The sequence below is a fragment of the Ahaetulla prasina genome, chromosome 7 (genome assembly GCF_028640845.1).
Source record: "Ahaetulla prasina isolate Xishuangbanna chromosome 7, ASM2864084v1, whole genome shotgun sequence".
In the NCBI taxonomy this organism is placed as follows: Eukaryota; Metazoa; Chordata; class Lepidosauria; order Squamata; family Colubridae; genus Ahaetulla; species Ahaetulla prasina.
In genome coordinates, this window is record NC_080545.1 from 73885419 (window position 1) to 73909819 (window position 24401).

The 24401-nt window shown below is 38.3% G+C and overlaps 1 protein-coding gene across 4 annotated transcripts in view; it reads right to left on the minus strand.

Annotated features, from left to right (window-relative positions):
* The window catches only part of POLR3B (RNA polymerase III subunit B), a 79307-nt gene that overhangs the window by 13423 nt on the left and 41483 nt on the right, over window positions 1-24401 (minus strand). For 3 of the 4 annotated variants that reach the window (XM_058190195.1, XM_058190193.1, XM_058190197.1), the window contains 8 exons: window positions 22846-23055; window positions 20295-20453; window positions 19764-19881; window positions 19159-19301; window positions 9556-9659; window positions 7811-7977; window positions 6128-6241; window positions 4745-4918 (listed from right to left, as the gene is read on the minus strand). In XM_058190195.1, coding sequence (XP_058046178.1) covers window positions 4745-4918; window positions 6128-6241; window positions 7811-7977; window positions 9556-9659; window positions 19159-19301; window positions 19764-19881; window positions 20295-20453; window positions 22846-23055 — 1189 coding nt within the window. The remainder of the gene's footprint in view (window positions 1-4744; window positions 4919-6127; window positions 6242-7810; window positions 7978-9555; window positions 9660-19158; window positions 19302-19763; window positions 19882-20294; window positions 20454-22845; window positions 23056-24401) is intronic. The other variant, XM_058190194.1, reaches the window with a different exon arrangement.

Consider the following 24401-nt stretch of genomic DNA (forward strand, 5'->3'; position numbering starts at 1 on the left):
CCTCTAGCCTCTGGCTTGTTTCCCGGCCCTCTTCTGATCATGGATTCCGGACGTTATCGGGTTCTTGCCTCTGCAACTTGGGCCTACAGCCCCCTGGACGATCTGGATGATAGCGGAGGTATTACATCTACCCTTATTAGTGCCATCTGCCTCATTGCCATGGCTTTTTGGCTTTCTCCCTGCTGCCGGACTGTGGACTTGGCAGCCTTCATATCCCCCAGCCTCTCGGAGAGGTTTAGCCTCTTATATGGGCTTCGCCTCTTGGAGGGAGAGGTCTGGAGAGACCTGGCCTCTGGAGTGGTTAGGATTTATTCCTGGCCATGTCTGGAGGTGGTTGTTGGAGGACTGCGGGGAGATGATGGAGGCATCCCGGAGTTGTTCCCCTGTAACCAGTCCGTGACTGTGACTGTGATAACATCACCCATGCCCCCCTCGGCCTTTTTGGGATTTCTATGGCCGTTTTTGGTCCTACTAGGACTTTTTGGGGGAGACAAGGGATCTATTTGGGGACAGAGGAAGACGGAGGGAGACGTGGCCAGCGACTGGAGTGCCATTTCCCCTCACCCCCGGTTCCAGGATGTTTGGACTATGCACCGGACAGAATACCACCCAGACTGTCATTCGGTGCCAATTGCTGTTCCATTCTTTGTCTGCCCTCATTCTGGACTAGTACCATCTATTATCATCTTGCCATTCGGAGATGGAGCCTCTATTTTGCCGATTCTTAGTCTCAGCTGCTACGCATTATACTTCTTGTGAACTCTTGCGCCTGCGAGGTGCCCCCGCCTCGCAGGAATGGCCCTCCTCACTACCGAGGGCCGGCCTCCATGACGGGTCTTGGGACCCACAGAGGTGGCATGCGAAAAAGAAGAGCTTGTGGGGTTTTTTAGAGAGGGAATTTTTAAGGGGTGGGAGGGTAAGGGCGGGTAATGGGGGTAACCCGTCGGGTAGGGGGCCAGTTCCTGCACATGCTCGCGGCGGTTTTTCTTTATCAGGTTCGGAGGTTATGGGGGAGGAGTGTGTTCCTATCTGTGAGGGTGGTTCTATCGACAAGGTAAGTGGGAGAGGCAGGTATGGCGAAGCGAGGGTCATATCAAGTTCCGGGAGCGCGTGCTCGATGTCTGAAAGCGATCACGCTCCGACCCCTTGGACTTCTCCTGCCCCGGATGGTCAGGATCCTCAGAGCTTGGGCCTCCGGCTGATGTTGTGCAATGCCGGTCCGTGGTGAACAAAGCCCCTTGTCTGTGATCTTATACAGGGGTTCCATGGACCTTATGGGCATTACGGAGACCTGGTTGGGCACTGAAGGGGGCGTGCCCCTTGTTGAGATGTGCCCGCCGGGTTTCCGTGCATTCCATTAGCCGAGGGCCCAGGGTAGGGGTGGGGGGGTGGCGGTTGTGATTAGGTGGCGGGAGACGGAGCCGACACGCTGGTTCCGTCCCAGGCGCCTGATGGACCCGGATGGGTTCCGGACGGGGCTTGGGCCATTTCCTGAGGGTCTGGCTCACGGCTCGGCTGAGGAACTTGTTGCGGCCTGGGAACGGGCCGCGGCGGGGGCCTTAGACCGTGTCGTGCCTTTGCGGCCTCTGACCCGGCGCAGGTCCCAACCGGCTCCTTGGTTCTCCGAGGAGCTGAGAGGGATGAAGCGCCGGAGAAGACGCCTAGAGAGTTCCTGGAGGTTCAGCTGCTACGCATTATACTTCTTGTGAACTCTTGCGCCTGCGAGGTGCCCCCGCCTCGCAGGAATGGCCCTCCTCACTACCGAGGGCCGGCCTCCATGACGGGTCTTGGGACCCACAGAGGTGGCATGCGAAAAAGAAGAGCTTGTGGGGTTTTTTAGAGAGGGAATTTTTAAGGGGTGGGAGGGTAAGGGCGGGTAATGGGGGTAACCCGTCGGGTAGGGGGCCAGTTCCTGCACATGCTCGCGGCGGTTTTTCTTTATCAGGTTCGGAGGTTATGGGGGAGGAGTGTGTTCCTATCTGTGAGGGTGGTTCTATCGACACGGTAAGTGGGAGAGGCAGGTATGGCGGAAGCGAGGGGTCATATCAAGTTCCGGGAGCGCGTGCTCGATGTTTGAAAGCGATCACGCGCTCCGACCCCTTGGACTTCTCCCGTTCCCCGGATGGTCAGGATCCTCAGAGCTTGGGCCTCCGGCTGATGTTGTGCAATGCCCGGTCCGTGGTGAACAAAGCCCCCCTTGTCTGTGATCTTATACAGGGGGGTTCCGCGGACCTTATGGGCATTACGGAGACCTGGTTGGGCACTGAAGGGGGCGTGCCCCTTGTTGAGATGTGCCCGCCGGGTTTCCGTGCATTCCATTAGCCGAGGGCCCAGGGTAGGGGTGGGGGGGTGGCGGTTGTGATTAGGTGGCGGGAGACGGAGCCGACACGCTGGTTCCGTCCCAGGCGCCTGATGGACCCGGATGGGTTCCGGACGGAGCTTGGGCCATTTCCTGAGGGTCTGGCTCACGGCTCGGCTGAGGAACTTGTTGCGGCCTGGGAACGGGCCGCGGCGGGGGCCTTAGACCGTGTCGTGCCTTTGCGGCCTCTGACCCGGCGCAGGTCCCAACAGTCAGCCGCGGCTGCAGCTGACTGTACCGGGATGCCGGCATCCACAGCCACTCTGTCTTGGAGGGATTGAGCTTGAGCCTGTTTCTCCCCATCCAGACCCGTACGGCTTCCAGACACCGGGACAGTATCCTTCCCCTGGAGTGGGATGGGAATGGAGATTTTATAGTATCCTTCCCCTGCCATGCCCACCAAGCCATGCCCACCAAGCCATACCCACAGAACTGGTAGTAAAAATTTTTGGAACCACTGAAACCACTCACTCAGTTACCAGCTGTTATCAGGAAGTTTATAACATGGTAGTAAAGCTTTTCAAATCTCTTAATTGCCTGGCATTTTGTTTTGCACTGTCTGGCAGAGGATATAGCCAGGGAAGACAAAAGTGATCGCTGTGATGTTCCCATAAATATGTGGATTTTGAGCTTGAAATTAATACCATACCTAGGACTACTGACAAAAACAAATTTCATTTGGCCTGGAGGGAATGTAGGTAGCTCTAGGCACTCAGTGACTGAATTTTAGAAATATCCAGTCTGTATTAGGATTCTGAAACTAATTTGAATTTTCAGCATATCAGAATGCCTAAATATTGGTGAGTTATGCTGCAAATCTGGGCTCTGCTTCATTTCTTGTCATCTCTCCTTGGGATCGCTTGATGATGACAATAATAACCCCATGGCATGGATTCTGCTCAAGAGGAGTCAGGGCATTTGCTGGCAAACTGCCTCACAATTTTGGTATTGTACTGTTATTTCGGGAGGAGACCGTCTTATCTGAGTACTTCTGTGAAATATGATTCTCCATGGTAAGCAAATGCTCAAACGTATAATTGCGCTACTCTTCGTGTACAAAGAAATGGAGTCCTGCTGGCCACCAGGAGTAAGGAGCGAATCGTGATGTCTTTTCATCTACCTAATAAGCCCATAACTCTGTAGGTTTCTAGGCAGACGTCAGCTGTACTTGTCCCATAAACTCACTGCACTCATTCTTTAAACTACTCTCATTCCATCCAGTACCTGGAACCTTACCATTACTTTGCATCAGTACCTAGAACCCTGCAGTGTACTCTTGCAGTCAATGCTTGCCATGCCAGAGCAGATGGATCTCACAGGTGTCACTTGGAAGACAGAATCTTCCAAATTAATCTTTTGATGAGCCATGAATTTAGCAGTTATACAAGTAAGGATCAGCCTGGGTCAGTCAGAGAACTAGCCACTTGATTATCCCCTAATCACAAAGCTTATAAAGAAATCCCCCTGGCTCAGTGATGAGACAATCCTTTGGTCTCATAAAGATATATAGTTAACTTTGAACCAAGAAGGTTAGAAATATGCTTGAAAATTCACATATTTTTAGGCAGTAAGGCTAATGCTTGATGCCAGACTACCATTGCCGTTGTCATAGCAGCTTCCACAGGGTCTTCTGGGACTTCCATTGTAAGTGGTTGTTTATATTTTCAGCATTCCTGCCTTGGGAAACTCTAGTTCCCAACTACCTCCTGCATTGAAGATCAAATTATTATTATGTTAAATGCATCCTAAAGACAAGCACCCATGAGCTATGAATGAGGAACAATGTGGCACCTGCCGCCAGCGAGGTTAGCAAAGATGTTTAAAAACATGTCCGCCAAATGTTGGAAATGTAATCAAATACTGGGTACGTATTATCACATGTGGTGGGTATGTCCCAAAGCAAAAAAAAAATATTGGACGAAAATGCATCCATGGGTAGAAAAAATGTTAAAACAACATATAGATTATAAACCAGAATTATTTTTGTTAGGCATATTACGAAAAATATGAAAAAGGAAATGTATATTTAATATTACATGTTTTGACAGCAGCAAGAATTGTATTTGCACAGCAGTGGAAAAATAAGGAAACGCCTACAGAAGAAGATATAATTAACAAAAAAAATACTAGGCTGTGCAGAAATGGACAGATTGACACTGAAGATAAAAGAAAAAGGAGACACAGAATATTTTTGAACATGGGACTTGTTTTACCAATGATTGGATAACAGAGGTAGAAATTGGGAACTGGAAAAACAGTAGTATGTAAGCAATCGACCCAGACAACATGCTGTTCATAAAGCACATGTATGTAGAGAGAAAATTTATAAACAAACTATATTAAAAAAAGAAAAGAAAAGACACTATCAAGCAAACGTCTACTTACCAGCCAGAGTAACCCAGTAATCCACACTGGCCGCATACATCTACTTCAAATGCATCGCTTGAAATCATAAGCCTCTCCAACAACAGCATGCTGGCTCCATAACCTATCAAGCAATCTCTTTCCATTTCTCCCAGACGCAGTCCTCCATCACGGGATCGGCCTTCAGTGGGCTGCCTTTAAATCAAGATGTTTGTAATTATTTTATTTCCAGTTACACATGCAGTTACGATTCAGTAATATGTATACAGGTAGCCCTCGACTCACAACCGTTCTTTTAGTGATCATTTGAAGTTACGATGGCAGTGAAAAAAGTGACCTATGACTGGTTTTCACACTTATGATCACGTGATCAGAATTTGGGCGCTTGGCAACTGGCATGCACTTATGACAGTCACACTCTCCTGGGATCATGTGATCACCAGTTGTAACCTTCTCAGCTGGCTTGTGACAAGCAAAGTCAATAGGGGAAGCCAGATTTGCTTAACGACTGCATGATTCACTTAACAACTGCAATGATTTGCTTAACAAAGGTGGCAAAAAGATTGTAAAATGGGACAAATCTCACATAACAATTTCCTTGCTTATCAATGGAAATTTTGGGCTCAACTGTGGTTGTAAGTTGAGGACTATTTTTATAAATTGCCTCTTTTCTTCAATTAGCTAAGGATCCAGCAGTAGAAATAGAAGAAGCATCTGATCACCTCTATATAATGCAAAACAGAATATGTTCTTCTGGATTATTTATTGGAAATATTCATTCAGTGTATATTGGAGTGGTGTGGTGGCCTAGAGGTGGAGCTCTCACCTCACAATCAGGAGGCTGTGAGTTCGATCCTAGGTAGAGGCAGATATTTCTCTCTCTGGGCACAATGAGAATATATCTGCTGAAAAAAAACTCCACATTGGCGACAGAAAGGGCATCCGGCCATTAAACACTCTGCTAGCGCCATTCAGCTGCCCAGACTCCAACCCACAAGGGATTATGGAGTCATTAAAAGATGATGATGAGTCATTCAGTGTATATATTATTTAAAGGAACTAGAATACAATGTAATATTTAGTTTTTTAAGAGTGGGGAGAACCAACTTCAAGTCCAACCTCAGTTTGAAGCTGCCTGGATGGTGCTTGGTCAATTATACTCGCTCTGAGCTCTTCTTTTCTCACAGAGGTTTCTCTGAGGAAAACTGGAATTAAGCTTAAGTGGAAGATATGAATCTAAGAAATAATAGTAACCACCACCACCAATATAATTGAAAACTATTTGGAATACATGTGAAAAATGTTCACTGGTATGAAAAACAGTAGCAATCTCAATTCAGTGGCTTTCTTTATATCGTTAGATATTATTCATTTTGTACATTTGTGTCCTCGTTTTCTTCATACCTGGTAAGAACTGCTCTGGGTCCTCTAGCTCTTGCATGCATCTTATCCAGCACCATGTGCTTCAGTTTCTGATAATACACAGGGCCAAAATAGATATAGGCTTCTAAGGGCTCCCTGAGAAGGAAATTAAATAAAAGCAGAGAAATAAACTATAAAAAATACACACATCAGAATTGCAAAATTTTACAAAAATATATGACTTTAAGATAACCAGCATCCAGAACAATAGTGCTACATATGGAAAAACTGCATAGTAGAGAACTTGTTTCCCCCCCCTCTTAATTACATCTTAGCCAAGTCCTATCCTCACAGAAGCCAAAACTATAACTGATACTCAATTGAGAGAAAAACAAAATATGTATATGATAAAAGGTGAATATCGTTATCTGAAAAGAAAAAAAACTCAGTTCAGTTCTTCTTTTTTTTTACATGAAGGAAATTCCTGAAAAGGACTTTTAGTGTCGCTACCAAGGTGGAGGGCCTGAAAATGGGGCCACCGGAAGTAAAAAGAAGTGGAGAAATGTAGCAGGGTTGTAATGGCAAACAGTGGAACAGCAGAAGCAGCAATGGGAACAAATTTAATTGTCCCTCTTCCTTCTCCCCATGAATGTGGGATACGGTGCAAATTCCCTCCCTCCCTTTTTGTGATTGCCAACTCTTCTATTTTCCTAAAAAGTTTATTTATTTTTTTAAAGAGGGATCTGTTTTACTGATTTGTACACAGAACAAGTGGACAACTTGAGGGATGGACAACCTGAGCTCTGAGGGAAGGATCTAGTGTTCAACCTCCTGATCGATATTACTGCAAATCATTGGCACCGTTCTATGGTAGGAATCACACAAAAATATAGCTTAAGACCTTAAAATAGAAATTTGTTTAAACAAAAGGAAGCCACCTACCGCCGAGGACTGAAAATTGTTAACGTAAGAGGGAGGACAAGCAGTTTTTAACAAACGAAGGTAAATAACAGATGTTCATTAAATATGTTGAAGTAAAATTTAACATCTCAATGCATTGGGTCTGGAAAATCATGTCATCTTTTTTTTTTAATGTTTATTTCCCTTAAATCAAATTTGATTTAAGATTTTAAAAAAAACCCTCCATACTTGGAATAAGTTAGGGACAATGGCACGTTGGTTTTGGAATAGGAGGGAATAAGAAATTGAAAATCAGAATGAAGATAAAGACACACTATCATATGGTTCTATCCTGTTCTTAAGTCATCTCATATTCCTTTGAACACCACAACTCCGAAGATAGTTTAATCAACACAGCAGGAATCTCAGAGATCAGTCAGCTCTGCCAGACTGACTCAATAATTGACAAAAGCTCCAGAGAGAAAAGCCCCAGTTGATTAACACCTGCCTCCAATACTATGTTTTATATGACTTTATACAATAGAAGGCTACTAAACTCCTCCTATGAGCATACAAAACGGCTGCCAAGGCCCTTGAAAATATCATTAGCAAAATATTATTAGCAAACAAGACTTCCCAACAAGGGAACGTTGTTCTTTGTTTTGTTTTTTGGGATGATTTGGGGATAAGGGGTTAAAAAAAAACCTTTCTGAAATAATTCATATAAAAGTTAGTACACATTATCATTACGTATAACTTCAACACATGAAGATGCATTAAAAATGGGAACTGCTGTTTCCCAATACCCTTTCAAGGTCTTCTTACCCCGTGATGCCAGATGTTACGTAATCCTTCCCCAAATAGTTATAGCCATAACGAACAAGATCTTCACATACGTCTTTAACTTTACTGCCACCGAATGCCGTTCCATAATGAAATCTGCCATCTAGGACTCCAGCTTTTCCTGCCAGAAGTTCAATGAGTTTTCCTACCTGGGCAACACAGAACAGTGATAATGTTTCACCACAAGTAATCTGTGATAAGGAAGCAGCAGAGTGTTGTACTTAAGGTACAACAGAAGAATGGAAGTGTTGTATTTAAGGTATCTTAGCTCTTTGTGTATGTTTAGTGAATGCCAGAGAGAACACTGGGTCTGACCAAGGTGGTGCTGACAGACTAAAGTGATTTAACTACATCATCTTGTATTCTTTTATTCTATTTTCACATAGCTTTATCCATTCTCCTTGGGCAATACAACCAGGGGTGGGCTTCAGATCCTTTAGCAACAGGTTCACTGCGCCATTGTTGAGTGGGTGTGATCATGGTGGGCGTGGCCTAATCAGCAGCCTGCACCACAGTGGGGGGAGGGTTTTGCCCTCCCTATGATCTGGAGGCTTTCCTCGACCCTCTGTGAGGGCAAAAACTGCTTCCCCCTGGATCTGAAGGCCCTCCGGAGGCTGGAAACAGCCCATTTCCAGATTTCCGGAAACTCCAGTAGGCCTGTTTTTTGCCCTCCCAGACCCTCTGTGTGGCCCATGCACTTAGCTGGAATGATGAATGGACCATGTGGAAACTCCTGGGCGGGCGGGGTGGGTGTGGCCAGCCAGGGTGGAATTTGGAGGTTTGCTGAACCCCGGCGATCCTTGAGTAGAGGATCACCCAAACCCTGCTGAACCTTTCGCCGCGAGCTCAAAACGTACTTATTTATCTGCACTGGACTGGACTTTTAAGTTATGGGTTTTTAATGGTGATTTTATAGTTTAGGGTTTTATATCGGTCGTCTGACCGTTATTTTAAATGTATTTTAAATTTATTGTGTACCTATGTGTTTTAATAAGGCTGTACACCGCCCTGAGTCCTTCGGGAGAAGGGCGGTCTAGAAATCTAATAAATAAATAAATAAATAAATAAATAAATAAATAAACCTCCAGGAGCTCACCCCTGAATATAACCAAGAAAGTCTCTTTCCTAACTGAGCTTGCTATAAGTTTATGATGATGATGTACAAATAGCTATATTTCTTTAACATTTTAAAAAAGGAGTATAGAATCAGTGAGCTAAAGCAAAACTATGAACTGGGGTTGATCAAGACAGGCAACAAAAAACCTGGGAAGCCCTCTCCGACATTTAACCAATGTTTTCTAAGCAACAAGTCGAATTAGGTAGAAGACAATTAACAAGGCTACGTAATGCAGAGTCTAACACATTTATGTTTGATCATGCTGGCAGTAACTAAGAGAAGGATAAATTCATTTTTACCAGATTCTTCCACTAAAGCAACTTCCCACTATTTTATGAAGATACACATTACTGATAAAGAATGAATATAAAGTCCTCAATAGATAAGCATAGACCTGGGAAATAATATTGGGCAAACTGGTTTCTTTCAGTGAAGAGAAAAGGCTTTCAAGATACTCAATGGACCGCACATTTGTTCTACCCTATGGAAAATAATGTATAATATGGGAATTGACATTGCCAATAGACAAATGCATTAAAAAATATAAAATCTTAGCATTAAAAGAATCCATTAAAATGAAATGTAATTATAAATGTATGCTGTTACATACTGTCATACGTGACGGGAAGCCATGGGGATTCATAATGATATCGGGACAGATTCCTGAATCACAAAATGGCATGTCTTCCTGAGGTACAATCAGTCCGCAGACTCCTAGAACAGAGTGCATTTTTCAAAGAAAAGCAAAGAATTCATTAGATTACGGGTCTCCAATCTTGATCCCTTTAAGACTTGTGGACTTCAACTCCCAGAGTTCCTCAGCCAGTCCCTGGGGGAGGTTTCAAGATTATCATATTCCACTGTTGGAATGGCCTGGGAATGGCCCAGACCTTAACCCAATTGAAAATCTATGGAGCTGACTAAAGAAACTTGTTAGTCAGAAGCGATCCAGCAATAAAACCCAGTTAATAGAAGCAATCATTCAATCTTGGTTTCACATTATAACAGCTGCAGAACTAAAAGACTTGGTTCACTCCCTGGGAAAACATTGTAAGGCTGTAATTCATGCTAAAGGTTACCCAACTAAGTATTAACTGATGTGATAATCTTTGTATATCTCATTTTTTCTAAGGTAATAGTTTCTGTGTATTTTGTTTTTTCTATGTGTTTCACTTTCCTTCTTTATACTGTAACTGCTATTCTAATAGCAAATCCTTCATAAAAATTATTGCATTATGTTCTTGATTAAATTATCTTTCCATTGATATATAATTTTATGTTACTACTCCAAAATAAATGTGGTGTTATTAGCTAGTTTTAAAAAATACACTTTTCCCAAAAGGTTTCCACAATTTTGCCCACTACTGTATTATGTTTTTATGTAGTCCAATTCCTATTTTGAATGAAGAATTACTGGACGAATGTTAAGTTTTATGTTAGAAAATAGTGTTAAAACATTTCTTACAAAAATATTCTTATGCATATGAATTCTTAACCTAGAGAAAACTTAGTAGTGATAATGAGCTGATTAAAAATAATTTAGTCAACTAACTGCCTTATTTTTGAAGGGAAAGGAGGATAGCAAAGTGATCTCGGGGCTTGCACAGGGTTTATGAGGAGGTTCCTCATAAACCGAGGAACTAAGCTCACAGGGAGTAGGGAAAATGTAGCGAAACAAGATTTTTAAAATAATTATTTAGTGGTTAGATTGATAGCCTGTCTTTCTTCCTCAAGGCAGTTTACATGGTTATTTCCCTTCATTTTTAACCTCCCAATAGAGACCAGAGACTGGCCTTAAGACACCCAGTGAGCTTCCATGCTTAAGAGTGAACTTGGAACCAAGGTCATTCAGTTCTTTTCCAATACCTTAACCTGTCTATGTAGTCTATACAATGTAATTCATAATTAGTGATTCACACTTTAATTTGGTAAAATCAAATCGTCAAAAACAGTTGAAACCCACATTTCAAAAGGAGCAACTGAGATACCATGAGGTACAAATAGATAAATGGTTAATGTATAAAAATGACTGGCCATGAGGAAAATGCATGCAGTCCATGATAGGAAACTGGCTATTTCCTAGCAAACATACAAAGTATTACACATAGAAAGAGGGTGTGTGTGTGTGTGTGTGGGAGAGAGAGAGAAAGAGAGAGAGAGAGAGATACAGGGGATGTTTACCAAGATAATTGGTTCTTATATACATCAAGTATTCAACACCTGCTTTGCACACCCACTATTTATTTTTTTTAAAACATAGATTGGTCAGCTTTGGTCAAATCTACACATTTCCCTCCTCAAGGACCCTGCTTGGTATTATTCTGCTGAAAGGGCACCTATAAGGCAAAAATTAAATCTGGGCTAACTTAAAATTACTTCAGGCACTGAAACCCTTTTATATGCCAAGACGGTTCCCATAGCAGACAGCCACTGTGTTGTTTGTTTTGTGTGAAAGTGAATGATAAAAGATCCATGAAATTGACACAGAAAGGCAGAACAGCAGAAAGAACAGAGGCCTCTCCATCATAGCAGCTTCTACCCTTTGCTGACTTGTATAACAATGGAATCGAGACGTCCAACTGCAGATCTAACACAGCTGTGCATTTCATTAGATGAAGAGCACTAGTGACACAAGTAAATAATTAACTTATTCTGGTCCGCTGACTGTGCTTATGAGACCAGTCATAGCTGACAGATTTTAATACAAGTTAAACACAAAGAAAGCATAATGAGATTAGACGTTAAAACAAAAATATTTAGAAAGACTCACGCGGTGGGGGGAGGGTGGGGAGAAATCAATACTTTTACAAGACATCTTTAAAAGTTCTTATTTTCAGAAGTAAGGTAAAATTCTTAATTCTAATCAAACTCTAAAAAGCTGATCCATTGAAATGTAACAAAACATACATATTTATAAAGAATTGAGCAATAGCACTTCTGCTTTTTTGTCTCTAGAATGTTAACAATATTTTTTTCCAGTCTAAGAATATATTTGCTTCATTATTAAGTTAAAATGTTAGTTTAAACTACCGGTTTTACATGTTACTTTATACTAAAGACTTTATAATACAGCAAAATAATAAATCCTTTTCAAATTCTACAACAAAAGTCAAAGTTGTTGAGACAGAAAAACTACTCTATGCATATGAATGTTTAAAGAATTACTCCACTACATATACACACACACACATACACACACATATATATACACACACAGACCTTTGAGTATGTACAAAAAATAGCTAAAGGAGACAACCATTATATTTTAAAAAAACGAAGTTTTAGATTGCAACACTATCTTTCAGTGTTTTGGAAGTAAATCCTTTTACAAAACTAATAGCATGCAATTTTAAGCAAACATGCATACTATCAATTATACTTAAAAAAGAAAATCAGGTTTATATGAAGATATACCAGATTTCTATTTCAATATAATGCTCATTATAGACTAGAGTACAATATCAATAGATTCTATGTATTTTGCATGCCCCTGATTTCTGATGAAGGTACCTACTTTTTTCCAGGAGCACAGAATTAAGATCTATGTTTTGACAAATAAGTATTTGTATAACATACTTTATGAATATTTGTTCTTATTCCAACTATTTCAACAGAGGAAAATTGATGAAAAAGAGAGCTGGTTATTTGACTATTAATACAAAACAGCAAAATCTGAAACACATTTTTAAATTAAGAATTTTTTTACATTTTTTATGAAGAGGGTTCTTTATTTGTCCTTTTTATTACTCTCAAGGATGATTTTGTGCAATAAATAGTAACTCATAGAGATATGAAACGTTACCCTGATTCATAGGGAAAAGTTTTTTAAATTAAGGACAATCATTAGTCTTGGAACTTCTGAACTGACATTGGTAAATATGCCCGTGGCTAGGATAATGGCTACATTAAACAATCTCCTATATTGAAATGTGCTGCTCTTCAGACCCAATGCAGAAGAGATGTTTTCAAAGGTGATGTAGTTTAAGGAAACCATCTCTTTTCCTGGTCTCACACAGTAGCCACACTTTCATGTAGGAACATATCAGGGGTGGGTTCTACTTACCTTTACTATTGGCTCGCATTATGCTCATGCGCACGTGCTCTCAACAGAAGAGTTTTGATGATGTTAGGGTCAGTGGGCAGAGCCTCCCGCTGGTTTTACTACTGGTTCTATAGAACCGGTCTGAACTGGGGGCAACCCACCACTGGAACGTATGTGTAAATTTCAAGAGAAGGCATTAAGGTGCCACCATTATGTCATATTCTGACAGCCCCTCCATATCTCAAAGGTACATTTTATTGGAATTATGTAGTTATTGGGAAAAAGTAGTTCTTTTTAAAGAAAGGTGTAGCAAATATTGACTCCATTCTCCAAAATACCTTTTCTGTTCTACATCAGAAAAGCTGCACATCACATCACATCATGCAGAGTTGTTAATTCAAAGCCTGGTTTAGGACAGTGTATATGAAGTTCTGGTTTTTCAAACCTAAATATTTTGATGTTCTGCAAAAAGTTTGTAATTTTTCTCATGTGCAAAACCCAAAATTAGTTAATGTTTAGAATGTTTCTTTTTTAGCTGTTAAAAATCTGTACTACTCTGTGACCATGCAAAAAGGCAGCAAGAACAAACTGATACCCATGGAACTAAATAGTAAAGCACTTAAAATTCAGAAAGACAAATAATCCTATGACATTTAAACCCCGATTAAGCCCCACAGTATAAGAATGTAGGCCAGGCCACAATTAAAAGATCAGAAGCCACAGCTGCAGTATTATCAGTTTCTACTGAAAAGATTAAAAATAGAACTTGCCATTAGGATAGGACAGTATCTTCTAGACATTTAGTGTAATTTTAAAACTTTATGTACCATGTTCAACAGAAGATCTTTTATTACATAGAATTTACACTGCATCTCCCACTATTCTGTTCTTAAAATTTTGCAGCAATAATCTTCATAGCTACTCTCACTTTTTTACTTCCATTAATTTAGAACAGTACAGGTATATTTATGGAATCCAGTTTATTGCAATATTTGGGTGGCGAAAAACCCTCAGAAACCAATGGTTTTCCAGGTAGTGGAAACTTTATGCCAAAATGGATAAATTCCCCTAACAGAGAAAATTGATTTTCCAAAAGTGAATAATTTGCAGTTCTGTCATCTCATTGGGCAGATTTTACATAAACAGAACAAATTTTAACCAATAAATAATATATAAACAACTTGATTAGCCTCTTTATTAAAACCATTACAAGTTAGATGAGGCACTAAAAGACAATACCTCTTATAGTTTGGTTTCCCATGAGCTGCTGAATGGCCTGATGTGATAAATTTGCATAGACTAAAGGACGAAAAGAACTGATTAACTAAAAATTTTACAATGCTCCTAGAAGCAGTTACTACTTTATGTAAAGAAGAACTCTGAAAAATACACGCAGGGATCATGATCCTTCAGAAAAAAATGGTTTTAAAATATAAGCAAAAATAGGAGCTTTTTATCCTAAAATACATTGTAGGAAGGGAAAAAGGGGGGTATTATTAATGAAAAGGGTCAGAAGATTACCTGTTTGTTTCTTTAGTCAAAATGCTCATTTGATGTTAGAATAGTAAGTTAAATATCTTGTTAAGAAAATATGACAAAAAGCTTTGGGTGCTTTTTTTTAAAAAATGTGGACTTGCTTTAAATTGGCAAAGAGTAAATTAAAGAGAATGAATGAATATTTGGTTACATATTAATTCAGTATGATTTTGTAAGGCCTTTATGAAATGTAACCTGATTCAAGATCTTGGAATGATCTTGGGTAGCAAACAACCAAATTAGAATTGCATCTTTCTGTGAATGTAGTTAAAACTATTTCCTCACTTGCATGCATTGTTAAACTTTGAAATATGTTATCTGTGAAAGATGTAATTATGTCTACCAGTATAAAGTAAATCAGGGAAGGTAAGGCTATCAGTAGCTACTTGTTAGCATTAGTATATGTTAACTGTAATGTCAGAGACCGTATGGGTAATGTTGTGTATATTGCATATTTATACTCATGTCTTTCTAGCCCCACATTATTTTGAAAACAGGCTGCTAGTTTATAAAGATTGATTTAATCCAACATTGCTCTTTGTAGTATTTTGTGTATGAAGTATAATTCCAATCTTTTAAACAAGAAACCCACACATGCCACAAGGATTAAGAGTCCATATCAGATTAAATCAACAATTTACAGAATAAGAGTGGCTAACCATTAAATGCCACTGGTAGTGGTGCCTTCTGATTTTGTTTATAGAAAACTGCATTTATTAGAACATTTATGATAATAATAAACCGGCATGATTTTTACTAGTTCAGATCAAGCTTGATTTTGTCTGTCATTTGATGTATGCTTCTAATGGCATTTGAAGTCCTGTTTTCTTTTTTCTTTTCTTTTCTAGGATGCATCCTTTATGCATTTATCTGGGAGAAACTTAGTAAAGCATTAATTTAAATGAAGCCTTTGTAGGAGTGTGTTAATTGGCTTATTTTATTTAAACTGTTTTAGGAGTCTTGGTTGAAAAGGAGTATAAAAAATATTCAAGACAAATACTTAAGAGGTATTCAGAGGTGTCTGATTCAAGGAAAAAAAGCCATATTGCCTACATTGCCTTACACAATGTAAGCCGCCCTGAGTCTTCGGAGAAGGGCGGGATATAAATTCAAATTAAAATATATATATATATAGATTTAAGAAAAATGTCTATGTGCCTGACCAAGCCTTAAAGTTAATTTATAAATGTGTTTTTACATTATTTATTAATAGTAAGAGGTAATCATTATTGCAAATAAAGTACAATATTCTGCACTAAAATAAACCCATCATTTTGCAACAGAATGTTTTCATAAATCAATGAATGTAAAATCATTTCCTTGTTTCTGGAAGTATTTTTATTGTGGATAGTCAAGAAAGGTTTAAGCCTTTATCTGGGATTTTTGGCTATTAAAACAGGTTCTGTTTGCCATTCCTATCCTCATTGTTTAAATACAGTTCTTCCACTTGAAGAATACTGCTCAGCACTACTGTTTAGTTCTGTGATTTGCACGACCTTTGTCAGTGGTGTTAATCCTTTTTCACATGAGAGACTGAGACCGGTCTTTCAGAGAAGTGATAGATTGCTTTTTCACATCAAAGGACTTTTCCCTTTCACTGGGATTCCTGCAGAAGGAAAAGAAAGTCTGGAAATATAGAGAGATGCAAGAAATATGAAAGCCTGAAATTATCTCTCAGTCTTGTCTGGAACTAAGAATGACTCAAATTTGGTGATTTGAAGAAAAAAGAAGTATGATGTCTACCAAATTGTTCTCCTATGCCAATATTTTTCCAGAATGTGTTGGGTTGTTAACTCCTTTAGATATGCTGGCTGGGATTACTGGGAATTGCAGTCCCAAATCATCTGACAAATCTGGGATCTATACTGTTTTCCCAATCTTAATAATTTTAAGATGCATGCTGGCTAGGGGATTTCTGAAAGTTAAAATTGCCAAGGTTGAGAAACAATGGTCATAGGTGACAGCTTAGGAAAGGCCTTCTGCTTTCCCAAATTATCTGTATAATACTAATGAAAATGTAAGTCAATCAAGCCACTTATATATCTAGACCAGTGGTAGTCAACCTGGTCCCTACCGTCCACTAGTGGGCGTTCCAGCTTTCATGGTGGGCGGTAGGGGTTTTGTCCGATACTGAAGCACTTTCCTTTTTTTAAATTTAATTGACTTTTTAAAAAAAATTCATAGCATTATTTAAAAACATTTTCATTAGGTTTTCATAAAATTCTCCATGACAATTTAAATTTCTAAAAATATACTATTTGTATCGCTCGCACATAAGTTTAGTTCACGTTATGTAAGTGAAACTAAATGGCGCTATAGTGTGATCGCAAACAAAAGAGCCTCGTCCCAGAATAGCTCACGCATCTCCCCACACACCACCCAGCTGTAACAAACAAGAAGAGCTGTTAGCCAGTGCCCCCCCAAACCCAATCCACGATGCGCGAGAGGCATGTGCAGACGACGCTACACTTTATAAATCACCATTACTGTGGAACTGGTGGGCAGTTAGAAAATTTTACTACTAACAGAGATACAAAAGTGGGCGGTAGGTATAAAAAGGTTGACTACCCCGATCTAGACATTAATATTCACTAAAATATTTGTTACACCAATAGGATGACCTTGTGAAATATCAAAGATTATATAAGTCTTAAATTCCAAAGTTTAGAACTTAAACATTTTGACTTATCCAGTGTAAAATTGATCCAACTTTCTAACTATAGGCAACATATTTCTCAAAGCACTCTATAAATTGTAGTCAGAATTTAGTTTCTGTTTCCTTTTAGAGGTACATTTCAACATGTGTCCAGTTCATGTATAGCACTTGTGGAGATTGTTATCAACACACAAAAACTAAAATTCAGCTGAAAAAGCACAGGAAGGGAATAGTTAAAGAACCTCTAAGTCCTGATAGAAAAAGAAAGATTAGTTATTTTCTGAGGACAACTGATTTAATTGGTAGGAAATTTATATTTTGACCTATCCAAGTTGGAAGAACCCAAACAAGTAAATTGAATGGATAGGCTGTGGAAATTTATTGCTCAAGAGCTAGGAGTCATAAACCTAGATATATCTTATTAATGCTATTTCCATGGGTCTATGATTAAGATATTCAAGTATGCAATTTCAATTACACTCAAAATAATATGTGAAATATTGAGGATCCTGAAAGTACCTGGAAACAATTGTCAAACCCAAGATTTCTTTATGAAAAGCACCAATGACTTCTCCACTTCTGGCTGCACATGTTTCATTATATGTGGATGGTTCATTGTACATGAAAATGTTTATGCACCGACCAAAGTTCATAAGATCATTGCTCAATCTACCTTCAACTATTTGCACCTATCTGCTTGATATCTAAACGCAATGGGAAAAAATTAAAAAATCCAATCCTTATTTAGTAGTGGTCTTTATAGGGAGTCCTTCACTTATAACAATTTATTTCTGACCAGTTAAAGTTAGGATGGTGCTGAAAAAAATAGATTTACAACTTGTGCCTAAAATTATGGTTAGCGAATCACACCCAAAGTGCCTGATCAAAATTCAGGCACTTTCTAGTGTGCCAGCATTTACAATCACAGCAGCATGTCAAATTCCTCCATTTGCCCATCTTCCACTATTTATGCCCCCTATTCTGATTTAATTATCAGTATTTTATTGCATTTTATCTTTGCAATTGCACTAAGCTACACTAAGAGATGTAGACTGACCCTAAATGAAGTTACTGAGCAGATAACTCTTGCTGCTTATCTTCCAATGGAGCAATGTACCAAAATATAGGGAAGCATTGAGTTAAGTTAATGGAGTTAATTTTTTCTCAGTCCAAGTTCTGCTATTATATTGTGGAAACTATTGTCTAAAATATTTGGGGACAAAGATGATTATATCTGGTTAAAGTAATCAAGCAACAATGTATCTGTCTCAATTGAGTATACATCAACCATAAAAACTGAATAGAATAGTTCCGGCCAGTTGTGTATGGACAGTGAGTTCTTTTTACTTTAGAATTTTCCTACTTGCAAAGAATAGGAATAGGATAGATGATAAATGATAGATAGACAGACAGATCGATAAGATAGATGATAGATACACACACACACACACACACACACACACACACACACACACACACACATACAGACACCTTAAAGAAGCTGATCTAAAAGTGACAAGTAATTAAAAATTTGATCGTTTTTCACATTTTTTCAAATACACCTAATTAACTATTAGAGTTACAGTTTTTGTTAGTGGTTTCTCGTGCCTCCATTATGTATTACTGAATAGAGGAAAAAGACACAAGTATTTTTAGTGACTGCATGTGAATTTATTTGCAGTATTACCCATTCATTCAAAATATAGTAACTTGCATTATATTGCATTTTTTTTCACAGAACAGCAGCAGCCATTCAGTTTTAAACTTCTAAAGCAGCAGAGCAGCATTTACGCAACTGGTTTTACTCTTTCCAGAGGCAGAAGATTAAAATTCTAGTTGAATCCAATCCAGGCACTTATAATAATCATCTCATTTTAGTATAATTATCTTATTTTACTTACTCTGCTATGCTGTTATGCCAAGAACAACTGTAAATATGTTTTGATTAAATTGAGCCATTCAAACGTAGCAAAATGTACCTTTTTGCCCATGACGACTGCTAAACTTGTCTCCAATTTCTGGGCGCCTAGTTTGCCTCAGCAATATTTTGATTAAAAAAGCATCTTCTGCATTGGAAGATATCATGACCTTTTCAATGTACGAATCAGTTGCACCTTTGTAACTAATGAACAGAAAATGTACATAGTTTAATTCAAGAAAAAAAAAGGCAGCTGAGTTTAATTAATACTAGACATCCGCAAAACAACAGTTTACAAATTTCAACTTCAAACGACAATTTTACTGCTTCATGCAAAGTTTCAAAAGTGAAAGCAACTGCAAAACAACTATAGGAACCCAGAAACAATTGGAACGGTGAATGAAGAAAAGTTTCTTTGCCCATTTAGTTTAAAAATGAACATGAGGAACGTGGATATTACAAGACTGAAACAAGTTGAAATCCACTTTCTTTATAATATATATAATGTGGCATTACCAAGAAAACTAAATATTTGAACCCTTTTAGTAACTAAGGTAGTATGCCTGACATGGCCAATTTCTATTTTCTTTTCCAGAATTAAGCATTTTCTATTGGCTCTTTGTTTTCTGTTGCTTTTAAAAAATAAAATAAGGTAGCATGTCATACATTACTGGCACATCTTTATACTGAGATTGCTGAGATACGCTGCTCCCTTCCAGAGGTGTTTGGGTCACCGTGGGCATCGATTTATTCACAAGCACTTGCTTGTTTTCTACTTTTTCACCTGTAAGTATATGAGGAAATAATATGTTTACGCCCTGTTTGAATTATTTTCATTATCCTCAAATGGTGAAAAGGTGTGTGTGTGTGTTATAATCTGAGACCCTAGGCCTCAGCCGAGTGCCTTATTTATGCTCCTTAGAGTCAATCAAGATCATGCCACCAAAATTTGGCAGCAAAACACTGAAAAATGAGGGGTTGGTTTTCGAGAGGTTGCTAAACCATCCAGTATATTCCATGAATGTACATAATTAAACAACAATAACAAAAAAAAAAGCTTTCCACTGAATCAGGTCACTCCTCCTCCTTATGTTATGAGACAAAGGCTACAGATTTGGGATTGAGTTTGACAATAGCAAATGAACAAAAACAGAAGTTCAAACTAATAATGCTTATAATAAAGAAAACAATGTATACCTGGAGAGCAAATACCATCAGCATCTAAAATTTCATGCCGCCAAATCGGTTTGCGTGTTCCCGCATCAAGCATGGGCCCCATTACTTTATCAAATGTTTGATTTGTATAACGCTTGAGAGTACACTTAGCATTTTTGTATACAAGGCATCTTCCAAAGCCTCAAAGAAAACAAATATATCAATCAAAACTACTATTAGGGTTATCTAAAATGAGAATCAGACATCCATGACTAAGTTTTAAATATACTGTACAAATCCATAATGCAGAAAACAGTTGCTTGGATAATTGTTTATGAAACAATGCACTTAATATGGCTGCAGTCCAATGGACTCTTTTCAAGCTATTCAATTATACTGATTTCATAATGATTTTAATACAGAATGAACCAAAATGTATTGTTAGAAATGCTTATGACAATGCACTATTATGTCATAATAGCAACTTCAAGGTGTCACAAGACATTTATAATCTTTCATTAAAATTGTAACTTCAAAAGGGTTAAAACTTAGTTATAGCTACATTTCAAAAGAACTAAAAGAATTCGTTACAGTTGGAGAATTAAATTACATGCATATTATTGAAAGAACAACATTGCAGTTTTTAGAATAAAACATCTACATTTTAGAACAAACTATCTTATGTAATTTAACAGGTTTAAAGAACGATAAAATATAACTGATTCCCAGATTTGTTTAAAAAGACCATAATTTAACTAGATCTGGATTATTCTGTAAAAAATATAAAACCAAAAACATTAGTTTGCCTTAATGATTTTCGGTTGCAAGATTTCAAAATAAAAGCATATAAAAGTGCTGCATTTCTTTCATTAGCCCTCACTGTCTAAATAATTCCTAAATTTGGAAGAATGCTTCTTCATAAACTTTATTTTCTGAAAGGGTTTTTTCTGTTGAAGTTATGCGTAGTATCTCTGTATCGTTTGGCTGTACGACGTAATTCGGGAGAGTATTTGATTTCCCCCCTAATGTTACTTGTCTACCAGAAAGAAAACATTTTGCTTTAAATCATGTCTGCTATTGTTTTAGGCAAAAAAGAATAAATTAAGTGTGCAGACATTAATGCCAAAGATACATGTCCAGCAATACTACTAGTGCTGCCTGGCAACTGGCAAAAGGGCTCTTAAGGATGGGCGAGTGTAGTAGAATGTACTGCAGTACGCAAGCAGTCTGACCACACAAAGTAAACTCAGGCACCCACAATATTATGCCTCAAGCAGAGGAGCTGTTTTAAATATGATTGATGAGGCAACACTAAAAAGCGTAACATCCAGACAAGTTTGTTTGAAGTGAATGCAAGGAATACACTTTGAAAAGCACTGAATATGCTTTTCCTGAAAAAGATTTAATGGGCTGTTTGGAGAAGGTGCCTGATTGGCATTGCGGCCTAATGATACACCACAAACATTTTTGTTTTCTTAAAAACAGGTAGCAAATTTATTAACCACATTTATTTACTACGCAATTTAACACTAATAATTTTTTTTGGGACCACTACCCAATTTTTCTCCGAGTATCCTAAAAAATCCTGGTGGTATTCAAGGAATACAGGCAGTCCTCGATTTAGAACAGTCCATTTAGTGACCGTTTGAAGTTTCAACCTCACTGAAAAAAGCTACTTCTGACCATTTTTCACACTTAGGACCGTTGTAAGCCTCCTCATGGTCACACGATCAAAATTCAGATGCTTGGCAACTGACTCAAATTCATGACCGTTGCAGTCTCCTTTTAGGGTTCATGGGATCCCGTTTTGTGACCTTCTGACAAGTAAAGTCAACAGGGAAACCAGATTCACTTCACAAAGATGTTACTAACTTAACAACTGCAGTGATTCACTTAACACCTGTGGCAGGAAACATCGTAAGATGGGGCAAAACTCACTTAAGTTTTTAACTCACTTATCTCACTTAGCAACAGAAAATTTGGGCTCGATTGTTGTCCCTGTATTCATCTCTACTGAAATGTCTATAGAGTTCAAATATTACTGGTTTTCATTATTAATGGAAAAGCAGTATTTTGTAAAGCACAATTAAGCCAAATGTAAATGTTTAAAAGTCAGATGGTTAGTTTATTTCTGTTAGAATTGTAAACCTGGAGCGCCCCTTAAGGAGCATTTTCAGCAGTAATTTCTCATTCTTGAAAAGTTATTATACAAGAGTTCAGTTGAGATATAACTATAATCCATTAAAAACAGAATTTCAAACTATACCCATAAAGTGAGCCCACAAAAATATAAGACAAACAGATTTTGAGCTACTTGGTTTTTTTCATCGGCTCAGTGTTGTTTTTTGTGATGCGGTATGTCAGCTAATGTGATCTATTATTTCAAATATCACAAGTGTGGTTTATCTATTTAGATATCACACCAAATCATAGTTTTCACATACTGTAGTATACAAATATACCTAAAAATGAATCGGGGTTTGTCAATTTAAACATCAAAATTGTGATTATTTTTCTTTATTCATAGATGTGAACTGTTTGTGTTGAGCTGAAGCAAGAGATGTAACTATCCTATTAAATAGAGACTTCCTACCTCGGTCTAAAGAAGCCTTGTTTAAAACCAGAGCATCCTCAATGTCATAACCACTGTAACTCATCACAGCAACCGTGGCATTCTGTCCAGCCGGCAGTTTTTCAAACTCAATGAGTTCTATTGTTTTTGTCTTAACCATTGGTCTTTGTGGATATGCTAACAGATACATAAGGGTATCGATCCTGTTCCTCTGATTGTAGCCAATGGTACCTGTAATTTAAAAAAAAATCTTTTTAAGCAAACTTGGTAGATGCTTGATTCTACCTATTTACAACATTAGCTATAAAAATGTGGAAAAATCAACAGAAATAGCAGCAAATATTTTATGCCATCTATTTCCTTGGTGTTCATTTTAGCTGAGAGCTAATTAAGTGAAAATGTGCAATACCCAACTTTCCCCACATACTTTTTACATAGAATGTAAATTATAGTAGAAAATTCTCAGTGTAGGCCTCAAGCAGTTTTAAGCCTCTACAAATTTTATTTCAAGAATCAATTCGTCTTTGAGTTATTCTAGAATTAGACTGCAATTGCTATCATAGTTTTTTTTTACTAGATGCTTTTGAGGAGTAGTTCTGTAGTAATCTAGTTATAAATACAACCATTGTTTCAGAGTACAAAATATAATGACCATAATATTGATAATAATACAGCCTTGAGCAGGAAATAATTTTTGAGGCTCCATAAATTGATAAACAAGATGTACTAAACAGGCAAGTAATTCCTGTGTATCTGGAATATGATTAGTATTATCTCAGCCTCATTACTACTACTACTCATTGATTGCTCAGATACGCTGCTCATAGACTTGTTGAAAGAAAAGTCTATTAAAACAAATACTTACATGATTTTCTAACTTCTCAAAATACCATCTACAAATATGATTTTATTTCTATTTATACCCACTGTATACCTTCCAACATATATCATCAGAATTTCAGTTCATCTAGTACTACTCTCTTGTGTTATTTAAGATCCACCGATCCGCCTAATTTTTGCTAAGCCTCAAGGAAGGCATTTCTCAGGCAATGGAAGTATTCAAATAATCAGAATGGGGCAATGCTGAGTAACAAGTCCTTTCTTCTCGGCAGGGAGCCAAAAGACTATCTCAATAATCCCAAATTCTTGACAGCCCAGGAAGTGACTAAATGGACTTGAACATGTATCTCTCAGAGGACAATACAAAGACTGTTAGTGGCAGCGGGTGGGGAGGGACAGGCAGAGACAACCATAAGGGAGGGCTGACACTTTTAAAGAACAAACGTATTTTGATGTGATGAATCACTGTCCAGACAGATTCAAAATAGCCAACTCATAAGTTACAGCACCAAATGTAAACTGTGCAGACGTGCCTGAAGTTAAATTATAGCCAATCTAGGATTATAAAAATTGAGCTTCCTATAGGCACTATGTCTATATCTGTATTTCTTTTTTTAATCTGGTACTTTGGATTATAACTTCTTTTACCATAGCCATCTGGTGATTATAGGAACTACAGTCTCACATATCAACAGGGCACAGAAGGGAAGATGTTCAGAAAGGAAAAAAAACAGTCT